Source organism: Ursus arctos, unplaced genomic scaffold (assembly GCF_023065955.2).
Source record: "Ursus arctos isolate Adak ecotype North America unplaced genomic scaffold, UrsArc2.0 scaffold_22, whole genome shotgun sequence".
Taxonomy (NCBI): domain Eukaryota; kingdom Metazoa; phylum Chordata; class Mammalia; order Carnivora; family Ursidae; genus Ursus; species Ursus arctos.
In genome coordinates this window covers 51,799,116-51,813,995 of record NW_026622897.1, presented here as the reverse complement: position 1 = coordinate 51,813,995, position 14,880 = coordinate 51,799,116, and the positions used below count along the sequence as shown (strand labels likewise).

At 54.4% G+C, this 14,880-nt stretch overlaps 1 protein-coding gene across 1 annotated transcript in view; it reads right to left on the bottom strand.

Annotated features, from left to right (window-relative positions):
• Positions 1-14,880, bottom strand: part of LOC113269343 (guanylate cyclase D-like) — a 37,671-nt gene that overhangs the window by 15,188 nt on the left and 7,603 nt on the right. Inside the window, exons 4-12 of the mRNA XM_026518144.4 lie at positions 13,042-13,126; positions 12,271-12,367; positions 12,058-12,186; positions 10,667-10,747; positions 7,910-8,086; positions 7,518-7,674; positions 7,092-7,241; positions 3,551-3,699; positions 241-404 (exon numbers count right to left, since the gene is read on the bottom strand). Coding sequence (XP_026373929.3) covers positions 241-404; positions 3,551-3,699; positions 7,092-7,241; positions 7,518-7,674; positions 7,910-8,086; positions 10,667-10,747; positions 12,058-12,186; positions 12,271-12,367; positions 13,042-13,126 — 1,189 coding nt within the window. The remainder of the gene's footprint in view (positions 1-240; positions 405-3,550; positions 3,700-7,091; positions 7,242-7,517; positions 7,675-7,909; positions 8,087-10,666; positions 10,748-12,057; positions 12,187-12,270; positions 12,368-13,041; positions 13,127-14,880) is intronic.

Sequence of the window (14,880 nt, the reverse complement as noted above, 5' to 3'; positions counted from 1 at the left end):
GGGGGACACTGTGCCCTCTCCTTGTTCTCAAGGGAGCGAGGTAGCAGAATTAATACTTAAAAGCCCATAATAGTGCCTGGCACATATAAGGGCTCTCTGAAAACATGTTAGATAAATAAACAATGAGTAAATTGAATGAATTCGTGGAACCCAGATTTACTGAGCACCTACTATGTCCTAGGTCCCATGCTCAGAGCCACTGAGGCTAGAGGCACAATCAAGTCCTAAGGGGCCACTCACGGAGGGAGCATTTGAGAGAGCAGCCTCTCTGTCTTCTGCCTCTCCAGCTCCAGTTCCTCAGTCCGCTCTTGGATCAGGTCCTCCAGGTTCTGGGAATACTTCTCCAGCATCCACAGCATAGAGTCAGCAACGCTGGTCTTCTTGCCTTGATTGATGCTTTTGAACTGAAAATGGAACAAAAATCCCAATTCACCCATGAAGGTCAGCACACTTGCTCTCAGGTTGGAAATCTCAGCTGCAGGATTGAAGCAGACATAGTCCCTGCCTGGAGGAGTTCCACAGGTGGGGAGCAGATATGGAAAAGACAAGGGATGGTGGCTCTGACAAGGAAAAGCACAGACCTCCGGGAGGAAAAGTGAGTGAGTTCTGTATGAGGCAGGCAGGGAGATGACTTTACAAAGAAGCCTATGGCCCCGCATAGCATTACTGCTAACCTTGCTGCTCTGGTTCTCACAACAACACTGTAGAAGAGACATTCTTTGCTCTCAAAGATGGATGGATGGATGGATGGATGGATGGATGGATGGATGGATGATGGATGGATATATATGGTGGATGGATGGATGGATGAATAGATAGATGGGTGGATATGATGGATGGAAGGATGGATGAACAGATGGGCAGATAGAAAGGATATATGTAGATTATTTATGTATATAATCATTTCTACCTCTCTATTTCTCTCCTTGTTCAAAAAAAACTTTTTTACAAAATTAAATAATAAATAGGTAAGGATGCCGGGACCAAAGAAGAAAAAATCCATGCTATTTTTGTCTAGCAAAATGCATGCCAGAAGTTGGTCACAATTTTGAACATGAGCTTCCTAGCAACAAAGCAAAGAGGGAAATATAGATTACACAAACCACAGAGTCCATGAGACAGTGGAACATTAAATTGTTGCTCAATAGAAACGCAACTACTGCCAGTTGCTGAGCGGAGAGAAATAACTAGCTTAGGTCTTCATATGAGGACGTTCATGTGTGGTCATAAGTCATACCTTCAGTGAAAAATTTTCAGAAAAGACCGCAGTGTGTTCCCTAAGGAGATTTACTAGAACCTTCCCCAATCTGGTTTGCACCTTCCCAAAGTGCAGTCAGTGGGAGAAGCAAATTAATGATTGTCAGAGTGAAGGAGCCCCTTCCTGTGTAAATCCAGCGGCTTAGCATGTGCATGCACGTGTGTGTGTGTGTGTGTGTGTGTGTGTGTGTAGGTGTGTATATCCAACCTCCATTAGTACCACTTCTCTCTACCAAGCATCTGTAAGGTGGGGAGCGGCAGCAGCCCCTAACACACACCTATTTTGTATCGCCCGTTAAAAGCAGAGGTGCAGGGGCGCCTGGGTGGCACAGCGGTTAAGCGTCTGCCTTCGGCTCAGGGCGTGATCCCGGCGATCTGGGATCGAGCCCCACATCAGGCTCCTCTGCTGTGAGCCTGCTTCTTCCTCTCCCACTCCCCCTGCTTGTGTTCCCTCTCTTGCTGGCTGTCTCTATCTCTGTCAAATAAATAAATAAATAAATAAAATCTTAAAAAAAAAAAAGCAGAGGTGCAAGCTGTAAAGGTCAGTCGGGGTGGGCATGGCAGCTGCTGACCTTGAGACACCAAGGACACATGCTGACCGGAAGCGCACCTGTGCAAGGAAGGTCCCCATGATACAAATGAAAAAACAAAGGATCTGAGAAGTAAAATAACTTGTCAAGGACCTCATAATGGTGGAACTGAGTTTCAAACTGAGATCTTTCATGTGTTAATTTTATCATCAGCCACCCCAATGAATTATTTTAAAATTTGGGATGTGTTTTCCATTGTTTTCCTCAGGTTGCCCAGGAGCACAGTCATAGGATTTGCAAATAGCACTCATTCTCTTCTTCCTTTCTAACATTCATCTTCTTGTTTCATTGCATTAGCTGGTACTCCCAGGACAAGGTTAAGTCAACATGAACCAAGCCTTTTGACTTGGAGGTCAGCGTTCTTTGTCTAACGCCTCACTCACTCTCTCTTTCTCAGAGAACCACTGTGTTCTTAACTTCGTTCTCTCACTTGATGGTCACTCCAATATGGCAAGTTGGGCCAGGGTTAGTCTTTCCCGGCAACTTTTAGGGAGGTTGAAGCTTGACAGAGCAATCGACTTGCCCAAGGTCAAGGAGGTGAACTGCCGCGTAGATGTGAACGCAGGCATGTTGGCCCCAGCCCCCCACAGTGTGACGCAGTTCCCACCTTCGTGCTGTCTACCATATGCCCGTCCCCGCCTTCTCTGCCCCAGAGCCTTGGGCAGGATCTTTCCTCACAGTCACCCGCTGGCCACGACAATCTCTGATCCCTGGATAGATTCCAGGCTCGTGTTTGAAGAACTGGCTGCTAGTCCTAGCTCTGCAACCCAGCCTCACTGTGGCCACTGAGGGCTCCTCTACTCTAAGACCCAGATTTCTCGTCTGTGGAATGGGGACACCACCCCTGATGCCAGAGCTGAGGTGGGGAGAGGGTGTGGGAAGTCAGGGGATGTGGAAGCGTTCTCGGAGGACACCTGCGCGTTCCTCCCGTCTGTCTTCCTGGCTCTCGCTCCCTCACCACCTGTCTGGACGCCCCTCTCGCTTGCTGAGCCTCTCCTTGGCCACGTGCCACTGCGGCTGGGGAGTGCAGGGCAGAAAGGGGGGGCACGAAGCTGTCACCTCAGGCTTGATGGGTTGGTCCCGTGGGAGCCATTAGCCAGCTCATTCAGGCCCACACACTCCACCTTCGCCCTGCAAACACGTGGCAACTTGCCTCACCCCTCCTGTTGCAGTTACCAAGGCAGGCCTGGGGGTGGGGATGTACCCGTGCCCCTCACAAATTCCACGCACGGACGAGGGGAACCAGTGCTGCCTCCACAGCCACGAAGGGCCTCTTTGCTCTGGTGCCGGGTCTGCAGACAGACAACCCTGAGTTTGGATTCCAGCCCCACCTTTCACTCCCTGAGTTACATTGGGTGAGCCCCTCACCTCTCTGTGCCTCAGTTTCTCTCCTATGAAGCCGAGATAATACTAGTACTTCTTTGGAGGGCCATTATGAGGATTACATAAAGTAAGCGTAACACTTAGCACGGGGCTCGGCACTTAGGAATGCACTCCACAAACATCTCCGGAACCCAGGGTTCTGAGAAAGTTTTCCTCGGAGGGCGGACCTCAGGCACAGCCCTCAAGAATGAGGGTGCCGGCCTGGGCCCCCTTACTACATAGGGTTTCCAGGCCCCAGAGGTAGTGTCGGGCTTCCACTGGGCTAAGTGAGGCGAACGGAGGAGCCATTTCTTGTGAGCACTGGCCGAGGGAGCACTGACCTGGGTGTAGATCTGGTCTAGGCTGGGTCTGTCCTCTGGAGCCTCCTCCCAGCACTGCTCCATCAGCTGGATGCACTCGGGTGGCCCATGGTCAGGCGACACCAGGGGCCGGCACAAGGGAGGGGGTGATACCACCTTCCTGATGATTTCTGCAATCAACACCATGGGGATGAAAGGCTCGAGGTCCCCAGCAAGGCTCGTGGGAAGGGGTTGGCCTGGGGTCCCGAGAGAGAAGGCAGGGGAGGCCTCTGGGGGTGCAGGGATCAGGCCCTGCATGTACTCTTTGGCTCCCCTGCTCTGCACCCCATGGCATGCTGGCCAGCAGACCCAGGATTGCCCAGGATGTGACCAGGAAAAGGGTCTCGCACTAGGACTGGAAGAACGGGGTTTGAATTCCAAATCTGCTACAACCTCTCTAGGAGATGGTGGACGGACCCAGATCTCGCCGAGCCTCAGTCTTCCCATCTGTGAAATGAGCTTAATAAACTGCCTTCTTGAGAGGGGCGCAGAGGGGAGAGAGGATGGATGTTAAGCAGCTGGCTCGTAGCAGGCTCTCCCCCCCCAACCCAGCCGCTGCTGCCAGCGATGCCCACCGACGTGCTTGAAACCCCGACGTTGTGGCTCTTTCCACCAGCCCTGCCACCTGGAGACTTTCTGGTGCCACTTCCCCGGGGAAGAAATAAGGCTGTCTGCTTTCATTATCATCATCATTACTATTTTCCCAAGACAGCCCCAGCCATGATCTTCCCGTCCCCATTCCCTGTAATAAAGGCCACCAGGCTAAGTGAGGTCTGACAGATCAGTGTTCTAGTCCTGGCTTTGCCACTTGCCATCTCTCTGTGCCTCGGTGTCCCCATCTAACAACTGCTTGAAAAAGCTCCACCCCCGGAAGTTGTTGGGGGACACTGGGGGGCACCGAGAGATTCACAAGGGCTCTGGGAAGAAGTGGGGTGGGGTACCGAGCTCAGACTTGCAGCGGGTCCGGAGGGGACTTCTAGATCACCCATCGATGTTCTAAGTTATGCCACCTCTCCGCGCCTCATTTTACTCACAGATAAAAAGGGCATAAAATAGTACAGACTTCCTAGGGCTGAGGGATACAGCAGTCACTCACTGAGGAGGACTGGGATTCTCCTCTCCTGGCCGAGGAGGTGGGAGCCCTTGGTGCCCACGAGGAGAAGCTTCTTTCTGGATTTCGCTCCCCTCCCCACTCCTTGTTGGCCCCCTTGTTGGGGAGAGGGCTCGAGTCCCTGTCTCATTTTACAGATAGGGAAACTGAGGCTCCTGGGAGTGACGTAGCTCACCCCCAGCTATGGGGCTGGTAAAAAGCAAACTCTAGATCGGAGCCTGAGCTCTTTCTGCCTCATCTCCTTTGCCCAGAGGCTTCCAGCCTGCCGCCATCAGACCCTAAGGGCCTGTGGGTAAAGGGTCTGGAAATCTGTATGTGCTTACAAAAGAGTGTGTGCAGACGGAATCAATAATACATCACACACACGGACAACTCTCTCGAAAGTATTCGGACGGTGTTATGATGAACAAAACGCAAACCCATTGCAAAGCGTTGCTGATTTCAGAGCAGATTCTGTCTTTGTCTCAGTCGGCGGATATTAAAAGTCAAATAGTAGCATGTGAGGCTCCAAAGGTTTTTGACGTTAACATGGAGTCCTCGCATGTGAACGTGCTGAAGGCCACCGGCCCAGGCCAGGCCGGTGTCGTGTTCCCTCGCCCGCCAGGCCCGCTGTCCACGCCCAGGGCATCACGTGCTCGACCAGCCCCGCCAGCTGCGGAGGGAGGAGGCTACACCCCCAGCTCTGTGGGACATGCTCCGTGGATGATTCCAGGAGATCTGAGGGCAACAGCACTGATGCACTGCTTTCCGCTGAGTGGTCCCTTGCCCGCTCTGAGCCTCCCTCAATTATCCCCAAAGAATGCACTTCCCCCCCACAAGGCTGTCCAGGGGGGATAATACACATGACAGAGCTCTGGAAGCTGCAAGCCCCGCCCCCCAGCACGCACACAGGATCTTGAAAAGATGTTATTTCTAAGAGCAAGGAGGGTCTGCTTGAAGTTGGGAGGTCAGGAGAGAATGTGGGGTCCCACATCAGCACATTCCTAAAATCACTCGGGCAAATATTTATAGAGTGCCCACCAGGTGTCAGGCACTTTGTGTAAAGAATTTCACTGAGTCCTCACAACCACTCTGGGAGGCAGGCCACGTGGTCCCCATTTTACAGATGATGAAACTGAGGCTCGGAGCCTGAAAGGCATTTACTTGAAGTTATGAAGGGGATTGGCGCTGAGCTAAGCTTAGGTCGGTGTCCCCTGGTACCTGCGCTCTTTGCATTTTCCTCCCTGAGACAAGGGAAGACACTCCCCCCTTCCCCCGGGAAGTAGCAGGCCCTGGCCTGACAGCCCAATGCAGTGGTGACCATCCAAGGGTTCCAGGCCTGGTCCCTTCCCCTAAAACCTCATGGAGTCTGGGCCCGAGGCGCCGTGCCCTGGCAGCCTGGCTTACACACTCCATCTGGCTAGTCTCGCCTCTCCTGGCAGGCAAATGTGGGGGGCCCAGGCCACTGAGGAGTGTTGAACAAATGGCCTGACAAAGGCCCCTCTCCTTCCCACTCCTCCACCTCATAAATTTGGGGCCTGGAATGCTCATTACTCACTGAGCCGTGCTTTGCTGGAGAAAGGAAGCGAGCCAGGCATCCCATGAGTTAAAGATCTTCCACTGGGGGTGGGAGGGGGTGGTGGGCTCGGCTCCCTCGCTGCCCCGCACTGCAGCTGAGAAGCCAGGCTGTGTGTGGGGACAGGTCCCTGGGACTGGACACAGGCAGCAGGGGGACAGCTAAAACAGCCCAGGGTCTGGGTCACCCTGACAGGGAACACAGAAGGGGAAGAAACGTTTCTGAAGTTGGGCCCTGGCACTGGGGTCAGAAGAGAACATGTCTAAGACCGGGCGATGATGGGGACGGTGTGAGTGAGAGTCCTCCACACCTCGAAGGAGATGAGATGTTCTTGAAGGAGCCCCACCTGGGCAGAGAAGCAAGCCCCCCAATAGTGAGCAGCCTAGCCACATCCGACATGGGCCACATGTCTGGCCCGTTTTTTATTTCATCCCCATTTTAAAGATGAGAAAACTGAGGCTCAGAGAGGGGAAGTGACTTGTGTAAGGTTGTGTAGTAAGTGAAGCAGCTGGAGAAAACTGAGGTCTGCGTGAGCACGAAGACGACAGTAAGCAAGAGGGATGATTAGGGCATGAGCACCCGCAGACACGGCAATGACCCCGGAAGAGAGAGAAGACGGTGGAGGTTTCTCCCAGGAACCAAAGTCTTCGGCCCCGGAGCTGGTCAGCTGCCATTCTGGCAAGGCTGCCGCTGGCTGCCTGGCTTGAGCCAAAGAAACTCAGTTCTCAAGGTCAAACCAGGCAAGCGCGCCTGTGTGGTTCTATCCAGGCCTGGATTTCCCGACGGCCACAGGGCTCCCCCACTACATGGGGACTCCAGGCGGGGACAGGCCGAGGAAGGAGGACGGGGTGCTGTACCTTCTGCGGAGAGCCCCGAGGAGCTGTAGGGTGGGCCTCGAGTCAGCACCTCCTGCAGGACGATGCCGATGCTGAAGACGTCTGCTTTGAGGGTGCCCCGCCCCGGCGCCCCCGGCGCCCGCAGCAGCTCCGGAGCCGTCCACAGCAGCTCTGCGGTCACAGGGCAGGGCACACCGTCCTCACCCACTGAGCACCAGGCTGGGCCGCGGTGGGCGGGTGCTTCGCACATGTGGCGTCATTGCCCGGGAGGACGTAGGTGCTTCCATTCTCCCCCATTCACAGGTAAAGGGCCCGAGGCAGCTCAAGGTCACACCACGGGAAATGCTGAAGGATTGGACATCCACCCCCTCTCCCTGCCTCATAAGCATCCGATTTAAACAGAGGCCTCAGAACCTACTGGTGGCCCCTGCCCACCCCTGAGCTGACCTTCTGGGGCTGGCCGGGGGCGGGGAGCCCGCTGAACATCCAGGAGCTCTGCATAACCGTGGTCCGTGACCTTGAGAACAAAGCGTCCATCCACCACGCAGTTTCGGGACTTGAGGCGGCCATGAGGGAAATGCCGATGGTGCAGATACCGCATGCCCTGGGGTGGACATAGTGGTGGTCCAAAAGGCCTGCGATGAATGAAAGGGGCCCCTGGTCCTCTCAGAATCCCACAGACCCTAGAAACCCTTCCTGCCTCCTCTCACCTTTTCCCACACTGTTCAGGTTTTTCTTAGACCAAGTGGAAAGAGACCAGGTCTTGGAAATCTGAGCATCTCTTGTCTCCTTGCCCTCCCCATGGCCCCCATAGCTCCAAACCCGGGGAGGGTTCTCACACGGATCAAATCCAGCAGCAGAGAGGCCTTGAAGGTCCAGTCCAGCCGCAGAGCCTCATTCCGCAGCAGGTCCTCCAGGCTGCCCCGGGCACAGTGCTCCAGCACTACAGCACTGACCCCCGGGGCTACAAAGACACCCAGGCAGGCAGCAACATTCTCATGCCGCAGCTCCCGCATCTGTTGGGGCAATGGGCACAGTAGAGCCCTCAGGGGCTTGTCAAAGGCAGGACCAGGTACAGTCCACATCTGGGCCTCCAGCATTTAGCACCCAGCACAGGGCAGAGCACAGACAGGCACCAGAAACGTTGGATGGGTGGATGGATGGATGGATGCATGGATGGACGGATGGATAAATGGATGGTTGGATGGATGAATGGATGAAAGATGGATAGATGGATGGATGGATGGATGATGGATGGATGATGGATAATAGATGAATGGATGATGGATGGATAAATGGATGGTTGGATGGATGGATGATGGATGGATATGTGGATGGCTGGTTGGATGGTTGAATGGATGGATAGATGAATGGATGGATGAATAGAGGGATGGGTAATAGATGGATGCATGCATGCAGGATAAATGGATGGTTGGATGGGTGGATAAATGGATGGATGATGGATGGATGATGGATGGGTGGATGGATGATGGAGGATGGATAGATGGACGGAAGGATGATGGATGGATGGATGGGTAGAGGGTGGATGGATGGATAGATAGATGAACAGATGATGGATGGATGAACAAGTAGGTGAAAAACTGAGTGGAAACGTCATGGGTAAATAAGTGAGTAAGTTGTAGCCAACTCCACGGTATAGGCATCTAAGCTTGTTTCCCAATCTAAGTGTACATTCTGTCCCCTCCAAGACGCAAGGACTGATGAGGAGAGGAAGAAGAGCAGAAGGGATCAGGCTCAAGAAGAAAACAGCTTCCCTGATGGCTGCTCAGCAGGTCAGAGAGCTCCAACCCCACCAGCAATGCTAACATTTATTCAAGCAGGAAAAATGGAAGCCTTGTTTGGTTTAGACCTTCTCACAAAAACAGTTCGAGGATCAACTAAGTGGGGGACACCTGAATACAGGTCACAATCATGTGAATATATCTGGTGAGTTGAGAATGGCCTCAATCCTTTGACCCTTCTGAGAGCAAGAGGTGGGACCTCTGTCTTTTCCCCTCGAGTGAGTTCTGTGATGACTGTGACCAACAGAACATGGTGGAAGTGGTCTTTGCATTTTGCGTCTGGCTCTTAGGAGACTAACAGCTTCTACTTCCTGTCTCTTCTAGCCCTCTCTGTTGGGGACTTGAATGGCTGTAAGAAGTCCTTCTACCCGGAGTCATCATGCTGGAGAGACCACGTGGAGAGACTACACAGAGTGGAAAGTCAGGTCTGGTTGAACCCGCTCTTCCAAATGCCCTGCCAGCATGTAAGTAATCGAATGCGTAAGTAAAGCCTTTTTAGGCCCTCTGGACTGGAGGTCAGCAAACTCTTCTGTAGAAATCCAGTTGGTAAATACTTTGCAGCCCATACAGTCTCTGTCACAAATACTTAACCTCTGCCACCGAGGGCAAAAGCTGACACAGACAATACGTAAAGGAATGAATATGAGTTCCAGTAAAGCTTTTTCTATAAAAACAGGCAGTGGACCTGGTTTGGCCTGCGTGCCATAGTTTGCCAACCTGACAGCCCATTTAAAGCCAAATACCATTAAGTGACCCCCAACCAATGCCAAATAGAACCAAAGACTTGCTCAGCTGAGCCCTGCCCAAATTTCCTACCCACACAAGAATCATAAAAATGATTGTTGCTTGAAGCCACTACATTTTGTCACACAGTCACAGATAACCAGAACATACTGAAGGTTCTGAAAAGCCCGATGGCTAACGCAAGCAATTTCCAAACTTATTTGACCACATATAGGACTTCTTCTTTTAAGAAACATCTATTCGCTCTGGTTGCAAGATGCCGACTAGGACATGCCTACCCTCGCCTCCAGTCACTTAATCTCTCCAAACTTGATTTCAGATCGTGGTCATGTGGGAAATAATAATAATAAAATTCACCATTTATCAAAGGCACACTGCTGGCCAGGGACAGTTCTAGGTTATTTCATATGTTCTCTCCAATCCTCATAATTCCCCGGGACTGGACTTGATTAGCTCCATTTTACAGGAAAGCTAAGCATTTCATGGAGGCAGAGTTCTCCCCAGGACCTTCTTGACTCAAGTCCTGTGCTCCGTCCTCCAGCCCACAGTGCCTCTTAGGATGGTGGCAGCCTCGGGGGTGGAGGGGCTCATGTGCTTAGTGATGAACAAGTGACCGGGAGCTCCCTGAAGGAAGGAGCCCCGTCCCTCTTCTCCCCAGCTCTACCCCAAACCCAGCACACAGCTCGGCACGTACTTGGTATTCAGTACACAGTGGATACCTGGGTGGGTGGGTGGAGGGATGGAGGGCGCGGGATGAGGTTCTTCGAGGGTGTTGATGATACTGATGGAAGGGACTGTGCACCCGGTGGTCGTGGTGATGGCCATGTTGGGGTGGTGCTGTGACTTTAGGCATGCTCGTGTGTGAAGATGACAGTGATGGTGTGTAACGGTGCTTGAGGGGTCGGCCATGGGACAGCGATTGTGACAACAGGAAGGACTCCTTCCTGAGGCTAGAAGTTTCTACGTTGAGTGGGGACCACTCCATACCACTAGGGGTCTCCTGACAGCACCCCCTCCGCAGCCCATCCCCCACCCCCTCCGCAGCCCTACCTTTCTCAGGAGGCTGAGGCAGCTGGGCCTCAGCTCCGGGGCAGTGCCAGCTTCAAACCTCTTCAGCCACACCCACTCCCCCTGTTCAAGGAAGAACAAGAGTTCACTTGCTGGTCCCCAGCAGTGTGACCCTGGGTCAGTCCCTCGGTGTCTCTCAGCCTCGCCTTCTTCCCCATAAACGTAGTCTTTCTGTGTGCTCCGAGCTAGGCAGAGCCTGGCCAGCAGGAACCAAAGTCAGACTTTCGCTTTGGTAGGGCAAGGCCAGGGGCCCGGCTTTGGCTGACAGACCTGAGTTCAGTCCTAACTCCACCACTGTCTAGCTCGGTGACCTTGGACAAGTGACTTTGGGTTCCAACTCTGTAATGCGAAGATGAGACCCCCGCCCACACCGGAGGGCTAACAATTGGTGCATATAAAGCGTGTTAGCTCCCAGTCTCAAGGTCAGATTTACTCTGCAGGCCTCAGGCACCCACAACACCCCAAAGCCTGAGAAGTGACTGGGGGGGAGGGGTCTGTGATCCAGGGCCTGTAGGAGAGGGGAGGCTGGGAGCGAAGGAAGCTTCGGGCTGGAGCTCTGTCCTCGCCCTGGCCTGGCCCAGAGCTAGCTACAGCCTTAGCCGCTTGTCACCTGTCACTGCTGGGTTTCTGCCCCCTCAGCCTCACCCACGGCCCGTCCGCTACTCAGAGGAGCGGACAACACACGCTGTGTACATCATTAAAGCCTCCTTTCAGCATAAAAGAAAAAAGATGGGATTCCCCTGGAGAGAAGGTGGGACAGAAGGAGCTTGAGCCTTGTGTCGCTTCCTGTGCAATTAGCCCAGCTCGTCAACCGTGAGTCACGGAATATGAGAATTGGAGCATCAGTGAATTGCCAAATTTGAGAACACAGCACCTGAGAAGCCACGGTGTCTTTAGAATCCTGCTGGTCTAATCTCTGACTTTGCAGCCTTGCTATCAGCTGGTGGCGAGGCTCTGCCCAGCGGCTGTCTGGGGCAGGGGGCTGGGCCTCTGGGCCTCAGGGACCTGGGATCGCACTGTCCCTTGCTGAAATAGGCAGGAGGGTGACGTAGGCTGGTCCCAGGGCTGAGAGAAGCCCTGGGGTGGACCCATGCCAGGAGTGCCCAGGCCCAAGTGGCCAGGAACTGGTTGTTTCCCAAGGTCACATCACAAACCATGCTGAACTGGGAGCTGGGAGTTCTGCTTCCCCCTCCCACCATGCCACTGATTTACTGTGGGACCCCAGAAAGTCACTGGTTCTCTTCAAGCCTCAGTTTTCCACTCCATAACGGAAGTAGGGCATACAGAGGTCCAAGAGGCTGTAGGCTCCATCGGCTTCTCCCAAACTCCCTGCAGCTCCTCAGACCTGGACGTGGGGTGGCAGAGGCCCTCACCTGGTACAGGGCCACATTGGTGGGCTCCTGGGGGGCTGGCAGGCTTCTTGCTGATCCCTGGGCCACCGACCTCAGGCTCCCACCATCCACCACACTCCTTGATTCGCTCACGCTGTCCATGTGCAGCCTCTGGAGGGGACAGGCATGGTCAAGAGTCTGGACAAGGCTTCAGTCCGGGGATTGCCCCGCCAGCCCAGTGCCTGCCCCACCTACCCGTCTGCTCGGGGGCCGTTGGATGAAGGTGAGCTCCTGGGCTGTCAGCAGGACCCGGTGGCGGCCGCGCACCAGCTGCCGCTGTTGGATTCCGGATCTGGGGGAAGAGGAAGTGCAGGGCACAGGGATGGCACACATGTCACTCCCACCTCCCTCGGGCCCCTTGGACCTGCGCTGACCTTCAAGCCCTCTTCCTGTGTCCCCAGCAGTCCCAGCTGAGCTGGGAGGGCACCGCGGAGCACTTCCTCCTACAGAGGCCTTGGCCCCAGTTCAAGGCTCATCCCTTGGCTCGATATGCTTGCTGGTCCCTAGCCTGCAAATTCCCAAATTGCCTGGAGGCTTTCTGGGGTGATCAGAGCCTGGGGTGAGGGGTGGGGGTACACAGCTACCCCTTCCAGATGTGGCTGAGGCTCAGAGAACACAGAGGACTTCAGACCCAGGAAGAATTGTTTTCAACCCAGGAAGAAGCCCAGGGAATCCTCCTGGTCAAGCCCTCATTGTCCACGTTCATAGCCTAAAGCTCAGCGAGGCACAGTCGTGCGTGAGGTCGCAGGCTTCTTCTCCAACTTTCAAATGGACCTTTTTCGGGAGGCACCCCAGCCTCGACAGGGCCCTGACCGAGCCTCTAGGAGGGAGGGGCAGTCCTGAGGTGCTGGAATGGAGGATAGGAAAGTCTCCTATGGGTTGCCAGGATTGTGCCTACAGAAGAGAGGCCCTGTGGGGTGGGGGGCACCGAGGGGCAGAATGAGGCTCGGGCGCAGACAGTCTCACCTGATGAGGCAAGTGAGGGCCCCGCCGGCCAGCACCAGGAGACAGGCCAGAGCAAAAGCCAGGAGGCTGCCCGGGGGCTGTGCTTCTGTGGGGGAGCAGAGTGGATGTGAGTCCTAACAGTAACAACTGCGCAAGGAGGGCAGCCCCCTTCCCCCAGCCCCTGCACCTCCTCCCTGGCCTTCCTCTGGGAAATGGGAACAGAAACCCCTCCCCAGACCCTCTCCAGGGATGAGGCTCAGAATGGCCTCCAAGTGGGAAAGTCCTATCTGTTGACTGGTCATCACACACAGATACTGATTTCAAGCATTTCTGTCTGGGTTCTGGGGCTCCCTGTCCCCAGGTCCCCACGGACCCTGCTCAGATGCCATTATGGTCCTGATCACACTATGGTCTTTTGTCTCCTGGCATATCAGGTCCCTTCCCACTAGACAGAGTGTCTGGATAGCAGGGCCTGTGTCTTATTCATCTCACTGTCCCTGGCACCCAACACAGGACCTGGATGGGGCAGATGCTGAATAAAAATTTTGTATCCCTCTCAATTGCTGTCCTACATCTTACATTTCCCCCTGCGATGAGCCGCTCACTACCTGTTTTGGCAGCCAGTCTTATTGTCCTTCACTCTGACTGTTTGGAGAGCCCTCCTTACACTGAACCAAAAATCTCCAGCCCTCATGTCAGGAGTTGGCGATAAAGAGGTGCTAAGGATCACTGGGCAAGGTTGGGAGGGCTGCTGTGGGCAACCCCGCAGCAGCCTGGGCTGGCAAGGAGCTAAATGCCCATCCCCGTCCTGGAGAAGGGACACTGACCTCTGCTGCCGCAGGAAGGGGACCATCCCTTCGTCCTGCCTTGCCTCCTCCCGTCCTTCTCTCCTTGGAAGACTGAGCACTGCTGTCCGCCCCCTGCTGAGACCCCCAGTCTGAGTTAAGTCCGTCGTCATCATAGCAGCAAATACCTTGCAATCTGTTATACTCTTGTATTGCATGAAGCACTGATTCTGACGCTATTATGTATTTCAATTCAGTTATTCTGCACATGACCTCTGGTCATGATCACAATTTTGTAGAAGAGGAAAGAGAGAAGTAACGGTCTGTGAGTGGCAGAACCTGGATTCAAACCCAGGCGGTTTTGCTCTGGCATCCGGGCTTCTAGCCACCGCACCATCCCGGCTCTCGCCTACGCTCCGAGGGCCTAAGCTCTGAGTCTTAATCTGGAGGAGACCAGGGAGCAAGCATACAGCCTGCGGCAGAAAAGTGTTCTAGGCCTAGGGGGCAGCAAGTGGTCAGGTTCTGAAGCGGGAGTGTGATGGAGGAAGAGCAGGGCAGAGGGGGAGGAAGCCAGGCCAAGGAGCTGAGGGGGCCGGGGTGATGTGAAGTCTGAGGCCAGGACTCCGACGTGACTCCGGGTGAGGCCGAGGCTCTGCAGGACCTGCTGGGGGTATGCCAGGTCTGATTATGTTTCCAAAGGATCCGCCAACCTGCCAGGTTGTACAAGGACAAGGGGGAAGCGGGTAGCGATCCAGTGAGAGATGCTGAGGGCCTGGCCCGGGGTGGGGGCAGTGAGTGATGAACGGCTCTGCTTCTGGACAAATTCTAAAGATGGAGCCCCCAGGGCGTGCTGACGGGCCAGAAGGGGGATGTGAGGAGACAGAGGGTTCCTGCACCTCTGGGAGGTTGGGGGTCCCATTACCTGCAATGGGGAAGATGATGGGAGGCAGGTTGGGGGACAGACTGGGAGTTCAAGTTCAGATACCATCAAGTCTGAGATGTCGACTAGACCCAGGTAGCATCTGACTACTGGACATGTCCAGCAGGAGGTCGGGCAACAAGGAGCCAGCAACGC